This window comes from Oryx dammah, unplaced genomic scaffold (genome assembly GCF_014754425.2).
Source record: "Oryx dammah isolate SB20612 unplaced genomic scaffold, SCBI_Odam_1.1 HiC_scaffold_16, whole genome shotgun sequence".
Lineage (NCBI taxonomy): Eukaryota > Metazoa > Chordata > Mammalia > Artiodactyla > Bovidae > Oryx > Oryx dammah.
This window is the reverse complement of record NW_024070200.1, coordinates 12346253-12370982: the sequence shown is the minus strand read 5'-3', so window position 1 is coordinate 12370982 and position 24730 is coordinate 12346253. Positions and strand designations below refer to the sequence as shown.

At 48.6% G+C, this 24730-nt stretch overlaps 1 protein-coding gene across 1 annotated transcript in view; it reads left to right on the top strand.

Moving 5' to 3' along the window:
- The window catches only part of RIN3 (Ras and Rab interactor 3), a 130311-nt gene that overhangs the window by 47962 nt on the left and 57619 nt on the right, over window positions 1-24730 (top strand). Inside the window, exon 3 of the mRNA XM_040256613.1 lies at window positions 11670-11787. Coding sequence (XP_040112547.1) covers window positions 11670-11787 — 118 coding nt within the window. The remainder of the gene's footprint in view (window positions 1-11669; window positions 11788-24730) is intronic.

Genomic DNA, 24730 nt, shown 5'->3' with positions numbered 1-24730 from the left:
ACAGCCCGCAACAGGGGGCGGGCTCTCTGTTTTATTTATTTTTAATTTTTATATTTTGGTCACACTGTGTGGCTTGCCAGATCTTAGTTCCCCAACCAGGGCTCAAACCCGGGCCCCTGCAGTGAAAGCACCAAGTCCTAACCACTGGACCACCACGGGATTCCCCGGGGCTCTCTATTTTATCAGTGAGGAAACTCACTTCTGGCGTTAAGGAATCTGCCCTGAGTAATATGGCTACTAAGTGATAGAGTGTGATTTGCACTAACTGCCTTCAAAGACTTAAAAAAAAACCCCACAGTGTCTCAGCCTCATCCCCCAAAATGCAGATTTCTTTGGTTTAGAGTGGGGCTCAGCCATCAGCATGGTTTTCAAGTTCCCTCGGTGATTCTGATGTGCAGCCAGGATTGAGAAACCCCGCTCCTTGCCAGGCTACAACCTCGTTGTGTGTAAAGAAGGTGGGCTGCATGTCCAGACTGGGCTTCGGCCGCTGGACCCCCAACCTCCATGGGCACCGATGCCCCTGCACTTGTGGACTCCACGAAGAACTAGCCACTTCTGTTTCAGCCATGAAGAGTATGATTGGAAAATTTCCCCAAGCAACTGGAAAATAGTCCTAAAATAACAAAAATGGAAAAGCAGACAGCTCTGGATTGACCGGGCCAAAAAGGGATAGTAAAAACAAAACCATTTATAGTGTATTTAGCTTTGGGTTTTTATGTATTTATTTGGAGGGAAGGAAGGGCATGCAGTAGCTGCATTCTCTCCCTAAGCATTTTCTGTCCCAGCTGTTAACTGAAATCAGCTGGTCCTCCCAAAATTCATCATGCTGACTGAAGGTGGACAGGGAGGGGCTCGCATGCCAGCCAGGGGCTCAGCCCTCCTGGATTGCAGTGACTTACCTATAAAACTAACCCTGAGTTTTGGAAAGATCCCAGGACACTGATGCTGGGAGAGAATCTTCTAGATGGAAGGAGTCCTGGACCCTTTTGTCCCTTTCCCAGACTAGACTGGAAAAAGCCAGCTCAGAGAGGGGAAGTGACTTGCCGAAGGGCACAGCAAGCCAGGGTCAGCACTAGGAGGGACTCTGTGTCCTGCCTCATGGCCCAGGGCTCTGGCCACGACCCCGCTGTAGGCTTCAGGGGGTGGGGATGAGCGAATCCTAGCTCTTCAAAGAAAACTGGATCCTCAGAGCATGGGGTGGACATGTCACCCATCGGTTTGTACAGTTGGGGGAAGAGGATCCTTCTAATTTTTTGCAAGTTCCTAATCTAGTGTATTGGGGGAGCTGACAAAAGGGGAATGAATAAAGAGGGAACAGAAGGAGTGGGCTGACTCAGATGTCGGCTCAACAAGGCAGCAGATGACGCTTCTTCCCGTAGAGGAGAGAGGTTGAGTGAGGACGCTGGGGCGCAGCAAGCTTTGGCCCCACTTAATCAGGGAAGGCCTTTGGGAGGACTTGCTCAGGGAAGGTCCCAGTGTGGCCATGAGTGTGACCTGCTCCATCCTAATAACCCTGGGCAGCTCACACGCAGGGATCCTGGAGGTAGACAGAGAAGGCCCCGGGGCCTAGACTTGTCACCTCGTGTTCCCTCTCTGCTCACCTTGAGCTCATTGTTTCACTCGGGGCTGAGACATGAAGTCTGGAGCTGCTAGTGAGGATGTCTTTCCATGTTCAGGGGGCCTGGTGCTCAGCATGTTACCTTTCTGATTATAGAGCCATCCATGAACAAGAGGATGGGAATGCAACCTCCACGCTGCAGGGGACTCTGAGGCAGGTAGAGACACCATACACTGTGTGCATGCTAAGTCACTTCAGTTGTGTCCAACTCTTTGTGACCCTATGGATTGTAGCCCACCAGCCTCTTCTGTCTATGGGATTTTCCAGGCAAGATTACTGGAATGCATTGCCATGCCCTCCTCCAAGGGATCTTCCCAACCCAATGATCAAACGCAAGTCTTATGTCTCCTGCGTTGGCAGGCAGGTTCTTTACCACTAGTGCCATCTGGAAAGCCCCATACCATATATTGGGTGCTTATTATATAGCAGGCACTCTACTGAAGTCACCTGGGCACTTTTAATAATCCTTTGAGGCACTAGGTCAGCTGAGAATGCCTTCAGTTCAAGTAATACCTAGCCTATGGTAGCTTCAACCATAAGGCGACTATTGCTTACCTAATGAGAAATCTGGAGGTTTGGGGTCTAGGGCTAGTTTAGTAGTTAACAGATGACAGTAGCTGACTTTATTTTTGGGGGCTCCAAAATCACTGCAGATGGTTACTGCAGCTGTGAAATTAAAAGACGCTTACTCCTTGGAAGAAAAGCTATGACCAACCTAGACAGCATATTAAAAAGCAGAGACATTACTTTGCCAACAAGGTCTGTCTAGTCAAAGCTATGATTTTTCCAGTAGTCATGTGTAGATGTGAGAGCTGGACTACAAAGAAAGCTGAGTGCCAAAGAATTGATGCTTTTGAACTGTGGTGTAGGAGAAGACTCTTGAGAGTCCCTTGGACTGCATAGAGATCCAACTAGTCCATCCTAAAGGAGATCAGTCCTGAATAGTCACTGGAAGGACTGATGCTGAAGCTGAAGCTCCAATACTTTGGCCACCTGATGTGAAGAACTGACTCACTGGAAAAGACCCTGATGCTGGGAAAGATTGAAGGCAGGAGGAGAAGTGGATGAGATGAGGATGAAGTACAGAGGATGAGATGGTTGGATGGCATCACGTACACGATGGACATGAGTTTGAGCAAGCTCTGGGAGTTGGTGATGGACAGGGAGGCCTGGTGTGCTGCAGTTCATGGGGTCACAAAGAGTCAGACACGACTGAGCGACTGAACTGACTGATGTCTTCAAGACCCAAGTTCTTTCCACGTTTCTGTTCCCTCATTTTTGAGGTTGGCTTTCAAGGGTCTTGGGTTTGTCACCTCATGGCTACAAATTAGTGGCTGCAGCTCCAGCCATCTCATCCATTCAAAAGCAGGAGGTCATGGGCAAAAGGCTTTCTTCTCTTAGGATCAGTCTTTTTTTCAGGGAACAGATGTTTTTGCAGATACCTTATTGACCACTCCTGACTGTGAGGGTAGCTGGGGAAGGGAGTGAGTGGCAGAGGTCAGTTACCAAGGAGAGGGAGGGGACTGGTTCTCAGGGAACTAACTCATAGTGACCATCACAGACAGGAACTATCATATTCCCATTTTGCAGAGCAAGGAACAGCCCTGGAGCAGTCACACAGCTCTGAGTGGCCAACTAAGGACCGAACTCTACAGAGTCTGGCTCCAGAGCCCATGGATTGAAGTCTTACACAGAAGGGCCCTAAGGCCCAACACTCTGGATCTTCCCCTTTATCTCTCTCTTTGCCAGTCCTCTCCTGTGCTGTTTTCTCATCTGTACAAGGGGTAAAATATTCTAAACCCCAGGGAAGGAGTTGCTGCGAGGTATTTAAAACCTCCAGCCGGGTGTCTGGCATAGAAACATGATCAGTTGATACTTGGTGGGTTGGCTGGGTTGGAGGACACATAGGAGGTCACAACCCCAGCCTGAAGGTCACTGGCCTTGCATTCTTGTCCTGGCTCTGCCACCAACAAGGATGTCTTTTTGCATCTCTGGGTCTTGGTTTCTTTAGCTGTAGAGTGAGGAGCTGAATACATCTGTAGCTTTCAAATTTCCCCACTGAGCTCTGGGAGCCCCTCAGTAGCACCTAATAGAAGGAAAGTAGGAGGTACCCAAAGGATGAGGCCCCACCTCCTCATACCCCACAGCTATACCATTACCTACTGTGGCATATGAACCACTCCAAGGTCCAGTGGCTTGAAACAGTCACCATTTGACTTTCTCAGGATTCTGTAGGTCAGCAGTTTGGGCTGGCTTCTGCTGAGTGGTTCTTCTGCTGGTCTCTCCTGGGATCAACCAAACAGCTGTAGACATCTGGCCATTTGACTAGGTCTGGATGGCCTGAGATGGCCTTGACCACCTGTCTGGCAGGTGGTGCCAGCTGTGGGCTGGGCCTCATGACTCCAGCAGACTCGCTCAGCCTTCTGCATATGACAGTTATGGTTCAAAAGCGTGAGCATGGAAGCTGGCATGCCTCTTAAGGCCTAGAACTCAACACCACCACTGCTGCTACATTCTTTTGGTCAAAAGCAAGTCCCAGGCCAGCCTTCCAGGCGCAGGGAACTAGATTCTACCTCTTGATGGAAGGAGCTGCAAAGAATTTCTGGCCATTTTTAATCTGCCACATAGATGGTCTTTGATTCTGTCTTCCTAGCTCTTTGTTTGGATAAAAAGATACATAGTAATAATCTTATTAATAAGTATATTTATTTGTCAAATGAGATTGAAAGTGAATGTGTTAGTCATCCAACGTGTCCAGCTCTTTGTGACCCTGTGGATTGTAGCCCACCAGGCTCCTGTGTCCGTGGGATTCTCCAGGCAAGAATACTGGAGTGGGTTGTCACTTCTCTAGGGGATCTTCCCAATCCAAAGATCAAATTAAGGTCTCCTGCATTGCAGGCAGATTCTTCACCATCTGAGCCACCAGGGAAGCCCCTATTTTCAAATAAAAATCTTACATGTGGTTTAGTGCTCAGTAAATGGTAGCCGTCTACAATAATAATAATAATAAATATCTTGCATACTCTGTGCCAAGCATTCATATACATGGTCAACAATTCTCATGGAAACCCTGAGAGATGGATATTATTATACTCAGGCTCAGATGAGGAAATTGAGGCCAAGGAAGTAAAAGTAACTTGCCTACGGACACACAGCTGATAAAGATCAGAGCTGGGATTCAAGTCCCCCTGGGGGTCTAATAAGTGGGCTGCCAGGGGATGGGCAGGTAGAAAGAGAAGTAAGATGGCCTTGGGAAATTTGCACATGGACCCCCCCTGAGGGTGCTGGAGTGGGACCTCTGGGTGGCACACCCAGCCCATTAGCTTCTGGGTGCTCACCTGCAGCAACCACTGTGGGCAGCATCTCTGTAGAGGATGAGCAGTGGACACCCATAGAGGATGAGGGGCAAGGGGAACATGGGCAATCTACTCAGATGCTCTTTTCCTGGTACCAGCTTTTGCTGAACTCTGCTGGATTGAAGCACAGGAGTTGCACCCTAATCTAGAACACTTTGCAGGAGTTACCACTCTGCATATGTTCTTGCAGTGAGTCATATAATGACACTGTTTTTGAGGTGCTATCTGTGAGTACTTCCTGGAAGGGACCCTGTGACTAGCTGACCAGCTAAACCTCCCCAAAGGGGAATGCAGAAGAGACCATCTTATTCCAATGGATAATGACCAGTGCAGACCACTGACCGGGGTTCTGCCTAGAGCAGGCTCCTGTCAGTGTCCTCTCCCTCACTGCCATCTGGGCAGGAAGGGTCAGAGGACTCCTTGAGCCTCCCTCCCTTCTCCCCCCTAACAAATTCAGCTCCCCAAACTGCTCACCCAGTGCATTATCTTAGTTTTTCAGATAAGAGGACTTGGCTATGGCAGAAGGAAGTGGTACAGGAGGCTGTGTGGCCATGCCAGAAGGGTGGGTGTCGGGCACTCAGAATTGGGAACCTGAGCCCAGCCTGGGGTACTTTCCACCCCAGTCTGCACGCCTGCCCTGCCATGACTAGTTAACACAGACTCGATGGCAAGAGATAAGTGAGATGTTCTCGGTGACGCCCAGGTCTGCATCTTGCTTCTGCATTTCCTGTTTGCATGGCCTTGGGTTTCTTTAACCTCTCTGTGCCCTGAGTCTTCACCCATCAGAAGGAATGGTAATAGTGCCTACCTCACCCAGCCATGAGGGAACTGGACAATGCAAGGTGTAAGGTACCTGGTCCAGAGCACAGACGTCAGCTGCTGTTTAAATTTCTGCTCCTTACTTGCAGCTGAACCCCTTCTCAAGGAAATCCTGAGTCTTTTTCACAAGAAACACATGTGGTACACTGAGCCCCAGTTCTAGATGGAGCCTGAGACTGGGAGGTTGAGGAATGTAAACCAGCCATGGTCAGGAAGGCAGAAGCAGATGGAAAATTAATTCTTAGTGAGCATCGGTAGAAACCTTTTTACCCACTGGGTGCCTCCCTACGTAACATTTCAGTTACTCCTTCCAACACAGAAGGGCAGGGCTTTGGTTTCATTTCTTGTTTCTGCTAGGTGGTCATGGGTGTTATCCCAATTTACAGATAGAAACACTGAGGCTTAGAGAAACTACGGAATGACCCAGGGCCACAGAGCCCATAGCAGGCTGCACAGAGCCCTCTGGGAGCCCAGGAAGAAATGCAGATGGCGACAGATCTTGACTGTCAAATGCAGATTTGACTCTTCTTGCAGCTGGAGGAGTTCCTGTCAGAGGGCTCGTATCTTCTTTCTTTCTCTCTGTGGAACAGGAGGGTGGAGAACAGGGTCAATGTCTCAGCAGAGTAAGCAAATCTAGAAATAGTTACATGCTGGGTGTGAAAGAGCCAGTTAGGTTACAGGGTGGCATTGCAGGGGGTCCCAGTTGAGGCTGCCAATGGTGATTTGTCATTGCAGTCACCCTAGGGTGGGATCCGTGGGAGTCAAATAGTCCAGGAAGAAGGAAACCATCAGTAGAATAAGATATCTACATTGGAGACTTCCCTGGCAGTCCAGTGGTTAAGATTTCACCTTCCAATGCAGGAGGTTATGGATTCAATCCCTGGTTGGGGAGCTGAGATCCCACATGCCTCATGACCAAAAAACTAATCATAAAACAAATAATATTGTAACAATTTCAATAAGGACTTTAAAAATGACCCACATCAAAAAAATAAAAATTAAAAGATATGTTGTCCTGTGACCCTGACCCTCCATAGATCTCTCTCTCTCTTGCTCTCTCTCATAAAAAATTGTCCATCCTTCTGATAGATATCCTTATTATCTTGTTTTGTTCTCATGTATTTTCTTTTGTTAAAAAACAAGCTGGCTGGTGGCATTTTCCCCAATGGGTCATGTTTGAAATCACTTCCTTGCCTCCTATGCCATTCCTGACACTCCAGGATGGCAAGGGGCAGCTCAGCTATGTGCGTGTGCTTCTGAACAATGACCTGGGCTTGTGTCTCCTCCTGCCCTCACCCCAACACACATTTGTATGCCACCCTTGTGAAGGGAGCTCTTGTCCTCCAAAGACAGAATTTATGCTAGTTTGTTTTCAGTTCAGGAGGGCACCAGCCTCAGCTCCTGCCTGGGCTCAGCGTCGAGGATCCAGCTTTGCTGTCTGCCTTCCCAGGGGCACCCCTGGCTCCTGCTGGGCACCCTTCCCATGCCTTGTCCCTCAGAACTCCGGGAGGAGAGCCCTGAGTCCCGTTCAGCCCAGAGTCCCTTCATTCCTCACTTACACACCCCCCCACACACACTCATTCCCACATTGATGCACTTGTGCACACACTCACACCCATTCACTCTGCGCTTGAACAGCTCTCTGATATCAACTGTCCTACAGTTGTAGGATGTCCTACAGTTCAGTTCTGACACTACCCAAAGTGAACACAGACCCCATAAGTTCAAGGGAAGATTCCTCCAAAGACTGCTCTTAACTGCAGATGCCAGACACAAATGGGATCCCCAGGATCCTCACACTTCTGACTTGGCTACAAACATGGCCTCCTCTTTAGATCTGATAATTTGCTAGAAAGATCCAGAGGACTCACTGAAAGCACTAAGCTTATGATGACAGTTTGATTATAAAACTCAAGAGCCGCTGAATGAGACACACAAGGATGAGGTCTGGGTGGGGAGGGCCACACGGGGCTTCCATACCCTCTCCCCATGGAATCTGGGCACAGCACCCTCCCCACATATCAGTGTGTTCGCCAACCAGGAGATTAAATCATTGCCCCGGACTTGAACTCAGTCCGCAGTCCCCCTTCCCTCCCCAGAGGTAGAAGTGGGTCTGTGCGTTCCAGTCCTCTAATTATGTGACTGTCTTTTTGGGGGCAGCCCCTTCTTTAAGGTCCCACCTGAGCCACCTGTTAACATAAACTCAGATGTGGTCCAAAGGGGCTCTTTATGAACTACGAAAGACTGCCATCATTCAGGAAATTCCAAGGGTTTCTGAATCTCTGTGCCAGGAACTGGGGACAAAGACCAGATGTATTTCTTTTATAGCATCCACAGGCTTTTTCTCACACACACATACTCATTCTCTTTCTGTCTTTCTCTCTCACACACATACTCATTCTCTCTCTCTTTATCACACACACACTCACTCCCACGTTGCCTCACACATGCTGGTTTCCATGGACCTGATACCTATGAGGTACTTGGATCTTGATGAAAGTGAAAGAGGAGAGTGAAAAAGCTGGCTTAAAACTCAACATTCAAAAAACGAAGATCTTGGCATCTGGTCCCATCACTTCATGGCAAATAGATGGGGAAACAATGGAAACAGTGACAGACTTTATTTTCTTGGGCTCCAAAATCACTGCAGATGGTGATTGCAGCCATAAAATTAAAAGATACTTATTCCTTGGAAGAAAAGCTATGACCAATCTAAACAGCATATTAAAAAGCAGAGACATTACCTTGCTGACAAAGATCCATCTAGTCAAAGCTACAATTTTTTCAGTAGTCATATATGGATGTGAGAGTTGGACTATAAAGAAGGCTGAGCACTGAAGAATTGATGCTTTTGAACTGTGGTGTTGGAGAAGACTCTTGAGAATCCCTTGGACTGCAAGATCAAACCAGTCCATCCTAAAGGAAATCAGTCCTGAATATTCACTGGAAGGACTGATGCTGAAGCTGAAAGTCCAATACTTTGGCCACCTGATGTGAAGAACTGACTCATTTGAAAAGACCCTGATGCTGGGAAAGATTGAAGGCAGGAGAAGAAGGGGTCAACAGAGGATGAGATGGTTGGATGGCATCACCAACTCGATGGACATGAGTTTGAGCAAGCTCTGGGTGTTGGTGATGGACAGGGAAGCCTGGCATGCTGCAGTCCATGGGGTTGCAAAGAGTCAGACACACAACTGAGCAGTTGAACTGAGCTAATGCTGACCTATATCTCTGAAGAGGAGCCAAAGTGACCTCTTTTCTTGGAAAGGTGCATTCATAGGGGCAGTTCAGGTCCAGGTGAACATATCAGTTCAGAGATGTTGCTGCTCACAGCAGGCGAGGCTGTGCCAGGAGTGCAGAGAGGCACCTAGAGGAGAGCCTGCCTCCTGCTGGGTCCCCGAGGAGGTGTCCTCCAGGTGGGGTGCTGGCACCCCACCCACCTCCTATTTCTGCTCCAGAAGCCTCTCTACAGCCTTCCTCCACTCACTGGGTTCTCAGGTTCTCTCCAGCCTGCCCTGTGCGAGGAAAGGCTGGTAACCTCATTGCTGACCTCAGTTCAAGGACTATAGGGTGCCTTGTGCCCCTGCTCCCAGGAAGCACTCTCCCAGAGAGCAGACGCATAAACCAAGAGACCACCCTCTGTGGGCTGGGCATGGGGCTCAGGATCTCAAGCTAAAGGGCCTGAGCTCAGATCCCAGTCCCAACCTAAAGAGCCTGGCAGGCTATGGTCCATTAGCAGAAAGAGTTAGCTGCTCAGTCATGTCCGACTCTTTGCGACCCCGTGGACTGTAGCCTACCAGGCTCCTCTGTCCATGGAATTTTCCAGGCAAGAATACTGGAGTGGGTTGCCATTTCCTCCTCCAGGGGATCTTCCCGACCCAGGGATTGAGCCTTGGTCTCCTAAATTGCAGATAGATTCTTTACTAACTGAGCCACTAGGGAAGTCTCAACGGGTTATGGTCCATAGGGTCGCATGCATCAACAATTTAATGACATTGAATGAACAATTCTAATACTATAGCGTTATCATCATAAATTTTTTGTTCAATCGCTAAGTCGAGTCCGACTCTTTGCAACCCCGTGGACTGACTGCAGCACGCCAGGCTTCCCTGTCCTTCACTATCTCCCGGAGTTTGGTCACTTTCATGTCCATTGAGTCAGTGATGCCATGTAACCATCTCTTCTGCCTCCCTCTTCTCCTTTTGCCATCAATCTTTCCCAGCATCAGGGTCTTTTCCAGTGAATCAGCTCTTCGCATCAACTGGCCAAAAGTATTGGAACTTCAGCTTCAACCACCAATCCAGTAGTAATCAGTTGCAACGGCAGGGAATTTGGAGCATCTCCCAAGAGGTGGTGGGACAGTGCCTTGGAGGGAGAAGGGAAGAAACACCATCTCTATGTTCCTCCAGAGCTGCTTATGTGTGGGGCCATGTACTCTGGAGGTCCCAGTGGCCCTGCTTCCCAAATTTTTCTCAGCATCTTTGACCAGGCTCCTGGTCTTCAAAACTCTAGCCTGGGCTCTTGGGAGGGGCTTAGAGCCCTGGTTGGGGATGAGGCTGGAGGAGAGGGGGGACAGGGTGACCAAGTCCTTTCTCAGGAAAGGAAGGTCTGACCCTACCCTAGGGGGACGACCACTCCTCTGCCTCTTCCCCAGGGGGACGCCAGGCCCTGGAGGCTGGGGAGATTCCAGAAGGCCTCTGTTATCACCTGGAAGGAGGGATGAGCCTGAGTGGGGCCAATGGAGACGAAAAAGAACATTTTTAAAACCACAGAGGCTGTGAAAGGAAGCAGGGGCTCCCTCCCCATGATGGCCTTCTGGGGCCAGGGCGGCTGTGGCTATGACAGGGGAAAACTTCAGAGCCACAGGCCCTTTAGCTGAGCAGAATGGTCGTCTGGAGAGAAGTAAAATAAGGCATCTATAAACAGGCTGGCTCTGGTTTAGACTTCAGGTAATGCTTGGTTACTACAGCACAAATAGGTCCTCGGGGCTCAGAAGCATCATTTTTGACTAGAATAAATCCACAAGGGAAGAAAGGACAAGTTCCCCCCAGGTGGGATATGAGGAACAGAGAAGGGCTGCATAGCATGGGGTCCAGAGTGTGGATACCAGTGACCTGAGCTGAATCCCAGCTCTACCCCATCAGCTGTGAGGCTTTGGCCAGGAACAGCCTTCAGGGTGTGTCCTGGGGCCCAAGCCCATACAGGTATTTCCTCAGTCTGTCTTCACACCAGCCCGAAGAGCCAGGTCCTGTTAGGATCAGGGAGCACCTTCCTTCATCTCTGAAGCAGGGATAACAGCAAAACTCACGTCACAGGGTTATCGGGACAATCAAGCAAGTAAACATATGCAAAGCATTCCTAACAGTTGCTGTCACAGCACAAGCTGTATATTAGTTATTTGCTATTTTTGTTTCCATGGGAAAAAAAATAGTGTGACTTGACTAATATCTATGATTGTTTCCAGCCTCCCCTAGAGCATATGTGCTAGGGAGTGAGTTGAAATTCAGCCGTTATGTTTGTGCTTTTCTAAAAGTAGTCCCCAGACCTCTACCTGTACCAGATTCAGCTGATTCCAGACCCACCCCTGCCCCCAACATACCAGCATCTCAGAGGGTAGGGACACAGGAATCTGCCTTGATTTAGTTGGCCTCCACTTCCATACACAAATAAGAAACTGAGGCTCGAGGATCCATGGCACAGGTACCAGGTGACACATGGCCCTTGGGACAGAACCCCTACTTGTCCTTGGGAATGCTAGACTCCACCACCCTGCCTCTTGGTTTCTGGAACCTTCCAGATGACTCCCATCTCACAGTTGTCCTTCCAACCTCCTGCCACATCTTTGACTCACAGAGTGCCCTCTTCCTCCATTGCAGGCGTTCTTGGTCCGCCGGGACAGCAGCTTGAAGCAGCTGGTGCTCTGTGTCCATTTCCCTTCCCTGAATGAGAGCTCATCCGAGGTGCTCGAATACACCATTAAAGAAGAAAAATCTAGTGAGTACCATCTTCCCGTTCTGCCTCCAGCCACACAGCAGCAGCAGATGCTACACCCTGTAACCACAGACACTCCTCTCAGGCCATTTTAGAAGGCTCTAAAATTAGAAGAAGAGGGGGAAGCTTTCATCTGCTGAAGTTGTTTGGCCCAGTTTGTTCTGAACTCAGGTTTATCACTCAAAGTCAGCGTGTTTCCGCTCACCCGTGTCACAGCTCGATGGCTTTGCTTCCTCAAGGCCCCCGTGAAGTTTCTTTTTGTTTAGGTCATGCTGAAGATAGGGAAGGAAAAGAGGGGAAATGTCTGGGGCCCTGGATCCTAGTGACAGCTCAGCACACAAACTGTGATCTTGGACAAGTCACTGAACCTCTCTGAGACTCAATTTTCATATCTTTCAAATGGACAGAATAGTCTCTGCCTGTGTGTATCACACTGCCTTTGTGAGGGTCAAATGGGCAAGCACTTTGAAAAACAGAAATCTTGTGTGTGCCCAGGGGTGCCAGGAGGCAGACTTGGGCCTCTGTGGAAAAACCAATCAAGGGTTGGCTTGTGTGCAACTGAAAGTGTTTGGGCTTCCCCCTCCTCTATTAAGATCCAAAAAGCTTAATAGAAGAAATCTGTAGACTACTCTGAGCACCAGCTCAGGTCCTCTTATAAATGGATCCAAGAGTGTGGGAAGCTTTTTATTCTTGGTTAGCAGCAGAGTAACAATAGTTAAAAAAAGATAAAATATTTAAGTGTTTAGGATAGAAATACATAAGGTAATCAAATATTTGCATAATTGAATGTTAATGTTGTTGTTTAGTTGCTAAATTGTGTCTGACTCTTTTGCAATCCCAGGGACTGTAGCCTGCCAGGCTCTTCTGTCCAGGGGATTTCCCAGGCAGGAATACTGGAGTAGGTGGCCATTGCCTTCTCCACGGGATCTTCTCAACCCATGTCTCTTATGTCTCTTTCATGGGCAGGCGAGTTCTTCAGCGTTGAGCCACCTGGGAAGCCCAAATGTTATATACACACAGTAAATATTTTTAAAAATATTTATTCAATATTTTAGGGTGCTTGTTTCTTAAGAGACACTTGTGCCCAACACTGGGAAGATGCAAAGATGAAAAAAAAGAGTTCTGGCCTCAAGGCTCTCCCAGTCTAGTTGGAGGGTGGGGGACATGGTGGGTGGGAGAGACACAGACCCCTGCCCTTGCTGTGCAGTGTGACAGTTGTAACTGCACAGAGACCTCCAGCTCAGGGGCACAGAGGCTGCAGACCATTGTGGGAAGGATTCTGGGAGGATGTGAAAGAGAAGGGAATGCAGGCTGGATCCAGAAGAGTGAGGATGTTAATTCAGTGATATGCTAATTTTCTATGTCAGAGGCGGAGGAGAAAGCAAAAGCAGGGGCAGATTCCTGTTCTTGCCAAACAATGAATGGGGGAGACATCATCTGCTCATCTGTGTATTTAACAATTGGTTATTAAGTGTCTCTGCATGGCGTCGGGAGCTGCTGTGGGACTAGCGGCACAGCAGGGAACAAAACTCAGGCCCTGCTCTGAGAGAGGAGGCAATAAATGAGTAAGTGATGTAAGCTGATCATCCGACGGAGAGTCATGCTATGGAGAACATGTAAGTGGGAAGATTAGCCAGCTGCTGCAATAACAACAAAAACTGGAATAGCTTGAGTTCAATCCCCGGGTCGGGGAGATCTCTTCGAGAAGGAAATAGCAACCCACTCCAGTATTCTTGCTTGGAGAATTCCATAGACAGAGGAGCTTGATGGGCTACAGTCCACAGAATTGCAGAGTCAGACACCACTGGGTGACCAACACTTTCACTTTCAAACTCAAAACTTTCCTGATCATGTGCAAGATTCCTGGTCAGTGGGGAAGGCTCATTCAGGGACCCCATCTTGAGCATGCAGCCTCCAGTTTCCTGTGGTTGCACATGCATGCATGCTAAGTCACTTGAGTCTTGTCCGATTCTTTGCAACCCCATGGACTGCAGCCCGCCAGGCTCCTCTGTCTGTGGAATTCTCCAGGCAAGAATCCTGGAGTGGGTTGCCATGCCCTTCTCCAGGGGATCTTCCCGACCCAGGGATCAAACCCTTGGCTCTTCTGTCTTCTGCATTGGCAGGCAGGTTCTTTTACCACTAGTGCCACCTGAGAAGCCCTCCTGTGGTTGACTCCATGCCAACCACATGGCATGCCTTCCACATGGTAGGCTGGAAGGGGAAAGGGGAGTCTTGTGGATGGGTCTTACCTCAATGCCTGCAAGTGGGTGAGACACTTGTGCTCACGTTCCATTGGTTAGAACTTCCTCACGTGGCCACGCCCAACTGCAAGGGGGACTGGGGTATGTAGTTGGACATCTGTCTGGGAAGGCACAAAAAGCCGGGATCTTGGTGAACTGCTCAGAGTTTGTTCTCTGGGTAAAGGGTAAGGAGTGTGTGGGGTTGTTAATTTATAGAACAACCCGTAATGACTCCTGTCGTACAGCATCCAGCAGGGAAGAAAACGTAGGGATCTCAGAGAGGAAGGGGAATGTTACAGTTTCCCCAGACCAAACGTATGATGCCTACAGAAGGAGTGAGATTGTTTGGGGGCACCCGGTGGCTACACAGACCCTGGGTGCACTTTTGATCTGGGAAAAAGACAGCCATCAGCCTTCCTGCTTATGGACTCATTTCGTCCGGCTTCTTATGGAGAGTAACCAGGCTTTTGGGGACTTGGCTGCCCAGAGTACCTACAATTGTAGGAATCAAGTATGTACAATCCTTTAGAAACCCAGGAGCCAGTTGTGCTCTTGAATTTCAATACCAACTTTGGGAAAGTAGCTGAAAATGGGGGTGTTGTGCTGAGGCGGTTACACGTCAGCACATGTGCAAGAAGTGGAAGGAGGGAGCACAGTTTCAAGGGCAGGCCAACCAGCGAGGCTTTGGGGAGGAAAAGGGAGTTGCGCTGGATAGATGGAATGTCTAGAAGCTCTGCTTTCCAAAATCCTTGGCCCCCGAGCTTCTTTTCCCACCTCCCTGCCCCATCTCCAGGGTAATCACTTCTCAGTCTTCCCACCCCAGTGACAGTCTGGCTGCCCTAGGCTTTTGGAGCTTGGTTGGGAAGCACGCACAAGGTCTAATCCATGGAACCAGATGTCACATCTGGTTGTATATCTCATTCTTGAGTAGGAGCCCAAGGAATACGCCAAGGTATTCAGGATGAAGGAAGCTTCCTTCTCTGATTTCACGTCTTCCTCCCGGGGCCACGTGGTAGAATCCCATTCTCCATTTTTAAACCTTTAAAAATGTATGCTCAGCTTAGCTGAAAAGAGCATCAAAACCCAAACCAAACATCCTCCGTGAAACATAACTCTTCTAAATCACAATTTGTATCCATTCCCTGTGACTGCACAGATGTCGTCTGTACATTTGTATGTGTTTCATTTTGCTTTTTTTTAAAATTTTACTTCTCTGCTCCCCGAACCTCAGTCCTGAGATCTGACCCAAGAGAAACCAGACAACAGCAAGAAAACAGCAGGTGGCGTGTTTCTTTGCCACGTTGCTTTGCCGCTTCCACCTTTGTGCTGTCTTCCTGCGTGGTTCCTGCTCCTTAACATGATGGTCAAACACAGACCAGGGAAGCCACACAGCCTGTGTTGGAATCAGAGCTCTGCCTTTAACCACCTCTGTGACCTTGGGCCCCTTGCCTAACCTCTCCAGGCCTCTAAGACGGGGATGATAATGGTGCTGGTCCCATAGCAGGCTGGAAGGAGGAGTTAGTGTATCTGAAGTGCTTAGGGTAGTACCCAGAGCACCCTAGAGGGTAATAACTGTATTTGTTTTTATCACTCTTGTTGTTATTGCTGTTATTATTAAGGCTCCTTCAGGATTAAGGCAAAAGGAGGAGTAGAATAAGCCTACACACTGGGCTCCAAGGTTCTGGGTATATCCCCGCCCAGCTTGTGGGGCCTGACCGTAGTCCTCTGTGGGAGGAAGGAGCCACCAACCTCTTGCCTCCTCCCGTGGCCATGGTGGCTGTGGCGGGGGGTGGCCTGAGGAGGAAGTGGGCAAGGGAAAAGGCCCAGAGCCTGGACCTGGGACCTTTTGTTGGGATTCCCCACACAGAGCTGAGACAAAGGAAAGAGACAAGGGGATCCCCCAGGAAGTAGGCAGTCGGCCATATCTGTGGCCTCCCTATGTTGGCCTTGAATGAGAGAGACCTTTGCAGACCCCCTCTGTGCTTCTGTGTGCTTGGGTCATCCTCTAGTTCCTTGTTAAGAGGTTTTTGGCGAAATCCTGACCCAGTCTGCTCAGGCTAGCTATGCTGTGGTGACAAACAGCCCTGCCCTGCAGAGGCTGCTATACCCACAGCACTGCACACACAGTGAGGCGAGTGTGTTTCTCACTCACACCGCATGTCAACTGAGACTCTTTACAAAAACATTTCACTCTGCAGTCTGGGCTGAAAAAGCAGTGCCCAGAGAGGGGAGGGTGCAGAGGGGACGGAGAGAGATGGCAGGTTTATTCAGAGGTGGCAGAAGTCACTTCCCATCACATCTCATTGGCCAAAAGAGGTTGAATGGCCAACCAGACTCAATGGGATGGAAAGTATGATCCTCCTGCCAGTGTGTGACTAGCACGGAGGGGTAGCGGCTATTTTGAACAACTGTTGTCACCTATTGCATTCCCGATTCCCCTCTGTGCTGCTCCAAGGTGACAAGTGCGTCACCACTTAGCTTCATCAGGGACGCTCAGAGGCCAGACGTGTATGTGTGGCGGGTAGCGGCTGAGAACTGGCAGAAAAGACATTGGCTCAGGGGATATAGGAGGTGAAGGGACAGGACACAGGATGGATGGAGGTCTGACCAGCTTCTAGGTGCAGCCTTGCCCCTTTATGGCTGAAATTAACTAGCTGGCTGGGGGACACAAGCTATCTTTTTCATTAATCTGCACCCTTGAAGATGGCAGCAACGACTCCTTCCTGTGATGGCATTTTCTCCTGGCTGATATATAACAGAAAGTCAGTTGGCCCCATCTGCAGAAGAGGAATCATGAGATAGCAGCGGATGGTGTGGTCTGGCTCCTACAGGAAGTGACTGCCCAGTACTCAGTCTGAGCCACTTGGCCTAGTTTCAGGGCAGCCCCACTTCCCTTCTTGCCTATCCCCTATTCCACACTGACCCCTGGCATTAGAAAGGCTGGCCTGTTGAACTCAGTTAGGATTTCTTCTTGTGTTTGAGCAGATCTCTCACCCTTAGGCCAGTGATTTTGGGCCAAGTAGTTGAATGAGATGGAGAAGGCAATGGCACCCCACTCCAGTGTTTTTGCCTGGAGAATCCCAGGGATGGGGGAGCCTGGTGGGCTGCCATCTCTGGGGTCGCACAGAGTCGGACACAACTGAAGCGACTTAGCAGCAGCAGCAACAGCAGTTGAATGAGATAAGTACACTTGCACTTGGGAACAGAGCCCATCTCAGCGGCCAATGTTGTGCTGATTGGTGCAGATGATTATCACCACTGGATTGGGGGACCTTTCAAACCAAGGAGGGGAGCAATTCTAGATGAGTCCTCCCAGGCAGTAGAGATCTGTATGTATGTATGGGAGGGCAGAGTGTCACACAAATTTCCTTTGAGGTCCACACTGAAGATTTGCTTTGGTGCTCTTGGGTTTGACCCTTTCACCAACTGACCCATTATCCTAGAATGAGATTTCACCTGTATTTGGGCCAAAATATATTAAGTCCATAAAAAGGTAAGGAATTATTATGTTAAACTCAGGGTTGGTATGAAGAAGCCAAGCTCTTGATATTTTATCAGGCCGGAGGCATTGTATCATGGTGAGTCTTGTGCATTTGTCAAGGTAAACCGCTTTTGAGATCATGAGCTTTGCAAAGACTGACAGTTCTAGGTTTTAATTCTGTCCCTGGCATCTTCTGACATTAGACAAGTATCTTAACATCTCTGTGCTTCAATTTTCTCATCTGCAAAATGGGAACATCTGCAGCATGGCTGTTGGAGGATTGATGAGTGAACACAGTAGGGATGAGAGGCAGTGCTGCCTGGCACATAGGAAGTACTCAGCCTTGGACCTGTGATATTGTGACCTACAATTAGAAATATACACGGTCTTCATTCCCATTCCTGGCACAGAGCTCCCTCAGAATTTTCTAAGTAATAAGAGCCATAACTGTGTCTTGAGACATGTAACAAACCCTTTCAACCACACCTGAGTTTATGTCCATGTGGTGACTTTGGGAAAGTACCTAAGGATAGGGGTTGGTTGCCAGGAAACCAATCATTCGATTGGAATGTTGGAAATTTCAGTTACACTTCCAACCTCGGGGAAAGGGAGAGGAGCTGGAGGTTGAGTATCACTGATGGCCAGTGATTTGATCTATCATGTCTGTGAAATGAAGCCTCCATAAAAACCCAGAGGGACCGGGTTCAGAGAGCTTCCTGGTTTGTGAACACAATGGAGATTGGGGAGAGTGGTGTGCTCAGAGAGCAGAGACACTCTGGCCCCTTCCTGCATACGTTGTCCTGTGTGTCTCTTCCATTTGCCTGTTCCTGAGTTATATCTTTTAATACAAACCAGTGATCTTGTGAGTAAATGGGTTTCCTGAGTTCTGCAACCGACTCTAGCAGATTAATTGAACCCAAGTCATTAGAACCTCCCATCCCGTACGTGACTGGTCACAAGCACGGGTAACAACTTAGACTTGTGATTAGTGTCTGAAGTGGGGTGGGTGGAGAGTGTTGTGGGATCTGATGCTGTCTCTAGGTGCATAGTGTCAGCATTGAGTTAGACTGGGAACTTCCCTAGAGGTCCATTGATTAAGACTCTGCACTTTCAGTGCAGCGGGGTGTGAGTGTGATCCCTGGTCAGAGAAACTAAAATTTCACATGCTGCATGGCTCAGCCAAAAAAAATATGTTTTTACATTTTTGGAAATAAAGAATTGAGTTAAATTGTAGGACACCCAGTGGGTGCTGGAGAATAGCTTGGTGGTTTGGAAAGCACAGACACTGGGATTGGTGTCAGAATAGAGGTAACTATAATATCCTAGTGTTGTCTCCTGGACAAAATGAAGTCATGTATGGGGGAAAGCTGTCACAGTGTCTGAGTGTAGTAAGCACTCAATAGATTCTAGCAGTTATAATTAGCTGTGGGGTTGAGTAACATGCAGCTCAGACCTCAAAACCATCACTTCCTGCAGCGCCGTGCTCTTGCAGGACTCCTCTAAGAAGTTAATTCATTCTTCTTATCTCATATTGGTTATACCCATGCAGGTTTTGGCAAAAAAAAAAAAAAAGTAACCGCAGTTTGTATCTCTCTATTTTCAGTAATTCCCCTTTCAGCTTCCAGAATTGAGGTTGGTCTAGGAAAAAATACATCATCAGATAATTGAACTCCAAGAACCTTACTGTAAATCTTTGGTGACTTTCTTTCTTTCTTTAATAGATTTTTGAATCATAGTGGTGCGTATTTTTCAACCTTCTTTTTTTACTTAAACATTTTATTATGAGCTTTCTCTGTGTTATTAAACATTTCATAGACTTTGCATCCAATGAACTGTGTGCTAAATGATGCTTAGGCTCTGTAAGAAGGCTCTGTAAGACACGGCGCCTGACGTTGGCCAACCTGAGCAGACCCACATGCACTTAACCAGAAATGGAAGTCAGATGGTCATAAGAGCTAGAATGTTAGTGTGCACTTTGAGGGCACCAGGAGTTTGTCTGGCTCTGTGGAAATGGAACACCAGAGGAGGTTTTGACAGAGAGGGGAGAAAGATCCAGGACACGTGGCCTTGGAGGCAAGAGAAGAGGGAAGTGGGTTGTGGAGGGAGGGGAAGTGTCACACCGTCACCAGGCCCCAGCAAGTGGCCTCGGCCTGTGTGTACAGTGACTGCCACCTTCAGGGGCTTTGCAGCTTCAGAAGATGTGCCTGAGAGAGAAGACAGTCCAACTCAGCAGCTTCAGAGAGCCAGGGGCCTCTGCATAGCTACAACCCCTCTTTTCAGGGTGACTCCAGAGGGATCGGGCCCCAGTGCCTCCTGGGCTTCCTGTCATGGGAAAACTATGGGTTTGGATTATCAATGTTTGTGTCTGGGGCTCCCACCTTCCTTTCCAGCTGTTTCTGCCTCCCTCTGCCACCTTCCATGAAAAACTGCTGGAAATTCTCTAGCCAGTAAACAGATTCATACTAACGTGTGAAAGACTAACACCATCATAAAGTAGTGCTCCCAGCCACAAGGGCGTGCATCTCAGTAGGAATAGTTATTGTACTGATATTACAGGAGTGGAGCGCCAGGCATTGGCCAACAGAAGAGTGAGAGTTGGTTTGTCCTGGCCGTCCTGAAATAGCAGAGGAGGGGGGCACCTGCTTTCATTAAGGCTCATCTGACCTCCAGCATCCTCCCCATGCCCACCACCTGCCCAGGCCGCAGACTTCCTGATGAGACTACTTAGGTGGACAGTGAAGTTCTTATGCATCTGTTGCCTGATGGAGGCAGTTTCTCCCAGGTTACCCCACAACGAGGCCCCTGGAAGACAACTAATGCTTGCATCCCTATCTGGCGCCACCTTCCTCCACACTCAGCGTGTCACCCCGCCTCTGTGCTGTGCTGGTGGGGGGCTCGAAGCCCTCTCTTCTCAGCCAGTCAGCTGTACTCATCTACAGAAGGGTAGAGCTTCTGTCTGATACATCTGTGGTCCCCATAGCCTAGCAAAGGGCAGGACCACTGCTCAATCAGTTAGTCACACCCCACACTTGTGCAGAGAGTCTCTAGGACCCAGAGAGTGTGCTTTGGAACCCAATGGATCCAAACTCAAATGCCACCTTTATGAGTTTATCAGCTGTGAGGTCTTGGCCATGCTACTCAATCATCCACCTCAATAAGCCTTGGTTTTCTCGACTGGGAAATGACCTCATAATCAGAGTGATGACTAACTAAAACTACATAGAGTCGGTACTCATGAAAAGTTAATTGCCTCTTCCCCTTCTCTGCTCACCTTCACCCTTGACAGAGAGGTCTTGGAGTCAGAAAACCTGGATTTGCATTCATTTCTCCTGCTTAATTGGCTCTGGGAACTCAAGCAAGGTGTGACTCCTGGGCCTCACTTTCATCAACCATAAATAGGGTTAAAGATGCCCCCAAGGAAATTGCTGTGGGGAATAAACAAGAAAACATTCGAACGTACCTAAAACCTGACAGAGATTCTAGAGCTGCACACTACTGTATCCATCCATCCATTTGTTCCTGTGTATACATAACTAGCATCTATTGAGCCCTGGGCTCAGAGGAGACCAGATTCTACTCTTAGAAAGATCACTTGGGTACCTGGGTGGGTTGGAAGAAACAAGGCAAAGTGCTTTTTACAAGTGGCTTTGCAGTTCTCATGGTGACCCTGTGTGGAGCTTTGCTCTGGAAGGAGTGCCCCCAATATTTAGGACTTCTTAGGGGTTGTTCCAGGGGAACTCAGATTTGAGGTTTTTTTTTTCCAAAAGGGAAAGCTGATTGTTACCTATGGACACTTTTAAAAAAATTTATGTGGCTGAGCCGGGCCTTAGTTGCAGTACTCGGGATCTTAGTTGTGGCTTGTGGGCTCTAGATTCCTGACCAGGAATCAAACTCTGGCCCCCTGTATTGGGAGCACGGAGTCTTAGCTACTGGACCACCAGGGAAGTCTACCTCTGAGTACTTCTGAAGCTCCTCACAGATTTGCCTGGCTCTGGAAGCTTCCAGGCAGCTTTCCCACCAGAAAGAGGAACAGCATCAGTGTGAGTTTATGCAAAACCATGTCAGGTATCAATGAATGGGGTTCTAATCTGGCCCCACGAGTAATCTTCTGTGTTACCTTAAGCATGTCACTCAATGTCTCTGGGCCACCTGACCTCACCAGGCAAGAAATGGATATAAAATGCATTTGAAAGATGAAGCCCCATATAGAGAGAAGGTACTATTCTTGGTTTGCCTGGCCCCAGACATCCCAAGCACTAGGATAAAAAGCCTCACCACAGGTGAGGAAAATACATGTTCAGTGTCCCAGGCAACCCCACTGGCCACTTGGGAAGCCACTGTATTATGCCTGTCCCATCAACTTCTCCTTTCTGCCCAAACTACTTAAGGAAGCAGTCAGAGGTGAAACCTTCTGGAAAGTTCTGTAGAAATGGACTAGTGACTTCCATGATTTTGTGTGTGCGTATGTCCATCTCCCTGGATATCAAGTATCTGCCTGCAATGCAGGAGACAGAGGATATGTGGATTCAATCCCTGGGTCGGGAAGATGCCTTGGAGAAGGAAATGGCAACCCACTCCAGTATTCTTGCCTGGACAGAAGTCTGGGGGTCTACAGACCATGGGGTTGCAAAGAATCAAACACGACTGAGCAATTAAAGCACCACCAGTTCCCTAGATCTGTTAGGAAGCAGTGAATAGTTTGCATTGCTTTTATTGACAGTCCCGAGTCTGTTACATACATTCTGTTGTGCTTTTTGCTGTCTTGGCCTTGGTTTACACAGTGGAAACTTTCAGGCAACTCGCCACAGTGGAACTTCCCCTCTTGAGATGTTTCTTTAATGTAATCATTGTTTGCAGTTCAAGACTGCCCTGGGAAGCCCCCAGGTGAGACTCAGTTCCTCAATGCTAGACCCTACCCTTGAAATCTTATATAGCCTTTGGCCCCAGCTACTGGGGAAACTCCCCTTGTACCCGACTGTGTACGGGACTCTCTGTGTACCAGGCATAAAGTGGTCTTCATGGAAGCCATTCCTCGTGTCTTTATCACAGCCCTGTGAAGCAGGTGCTAGACCCCCATTTTGCAGCGGAGGGAATTGTGCCCAAGGATGAAACTGGGACTGAAGCCAGACTTTCAATTCCATGTTCAAAGCACCTTCATCTGAGTAGGTTGCTTCTTGTCTTGCCTCCCATGGTCCTCATGTGCATGGGGCTCCAAGTTAGGGGTGGTCGGGGCCACAGAGAGCAGGGCGTTGAGCAGACCATTATGGTGTATACATGAGAATTTAGAAATTACCCTCCGAGTATGTGAAAGCTGTTCAGTTATGTCCAACTCTTTGCGACCCCATGGACTATACAGTCCATGGAATTCTCCAGGCCAGAATACTGGAGTGGATAGCCTTTCCCTTCTCCAGGGGATCTTCCCAGCCCAGGGATCAAACCCAGGTGTCCCACATTGCAGGCAAATTCTTCACCAGCTAAGCCACAAGGGAAGCCCAAAAATACTGGAGTGGGTAGCCTATCCCTTCTCCAGGAGATCTTCTTGACCCAGGAATCGAACCAGGGTCTCCTGCATTGCAGGCGGATTCTTTACCAGCTGAGACTGAGGTATCAGGGAAGCCCACCCTCAGAGTATGAGGCCGGAGCTAAGAGTATACCCAGGTGCTAGTGCTTTATTTTCACTGTACAGAGCCAGAGCTGGAAAGAAAGTAGCAGACAGGGGTTGCTGCTGCTGCTGCTGCTGCTGCTAAGTCGCTTCAGTCGTGTCCGACTCTGTGCGACCCCATAGATGGCAGCCCACCAGGCTCCCCCGTCCCTGGGATTCTCCAGGCAAGAACACTGGAATGGGTTGCCATTTCCTTCTCCAATAGACAGGGGTTGGGTGGCTTCAATAAGGACAGCTATGGAGAGGAGCTAGTGGGATCACCTGAGTTCATGGCCTCTTAACGGTTCTGCCTCTTGATGACTGTCTGCAGGTGGGCTTGTCTCTGAGCCTTGGTTTTGGTGGGGTGCTGGAGCCAGGTCATTCCAGCCCGCAAGAGTTCACACTGCACATCTCTTCCCAGCTCGGTGCTTGAAATCAATGCAGTGGGAGCATTTACATCATGGAAATTGGAAAATGTCATAAAACTGGGGCTTTCTTTCCCTGGAAAGCTGGTTGTTAAACATTAGCAGCACACCACCATTCAGTTTCCTTGTCTATAAAATGGGGATGGTGCTGCCAACCTCATGGAACCATTGGGAGGGAATATATGTGTGAACATTTTGCAGACTAAAGCATGATATGTTGTGTGTGTGTGTAGATAAGCTGTGTATATTTATATGTAGTTTGTTATAATTCGCACATGACAATCTGTATCTTTAAAAGTGGTTGGGGGCTGTTTCTTTGCAGAAACAGGAAATGGAGTCAAGGAGTGGAACAGCAGGTGTGGCAGAAATTCCCAGAGAAATTGGGTGGATGATGCAAGACTGTAAGCCCATCCCGGGATAATGTTTGAGCTTGTGAGGTCCTTTCTGGTGGAAGCCTGAGGGGTGGGACCCAAGCCCTGTGAGTCATTGAGAAGATGTGATGGAGCACGTTCCACGGTTTTCTCTGTAGCAGTGGCTGTAGTAGAAAGAACCAACACACAGGCAGACTCCGATGTGAAGTCTGCTTTGTCACTTACTAGCTGGTGGAACCTGGCAAGCTCCAGAGCCCTTTTTGAGCTCGGTTTCCTCATCTGTGATATATGTGTTTGGGGAAACCCGTGGAGAGGGGGCCCATGGGTTTTGGCATCTGTGCACTGTGTGCTGAATTTGTGTTGGTTCTGTTCTCTCCTGGGCTCCCTCAGAACTCTGTTTTCAGCATCTTGGGATTCCAGGTGAACCCCTGGTTTGCAGAGTATAGATCAGGGGTTGGACCCAGAAGCTCCCTCTTTGCAGCTCAACCTAGAATCTCTCTGCACCTCCTCCTCTAATGAGTTATGACATGGAATATTTCCTGAGAACTTGGCTAGGAACAGTGAGAGAATGCTAAGGAAGTAGGACATTGAGAACAATCATCATTCCCTAAGCACTTTATATGTTTTAATTCATTTAATCTGCACATCAGCTCTAGAATATAAACACTATCGCGTGGCAGGTTGAAGGTGGCTATGCTTTTTTTGACACTCTTCCCATCAAGAAGTGGAAGCTATGCCCTCTCCCCATGAATCTGAGTCAGCTCGGACTGGGCGATAGAATAAGGCCA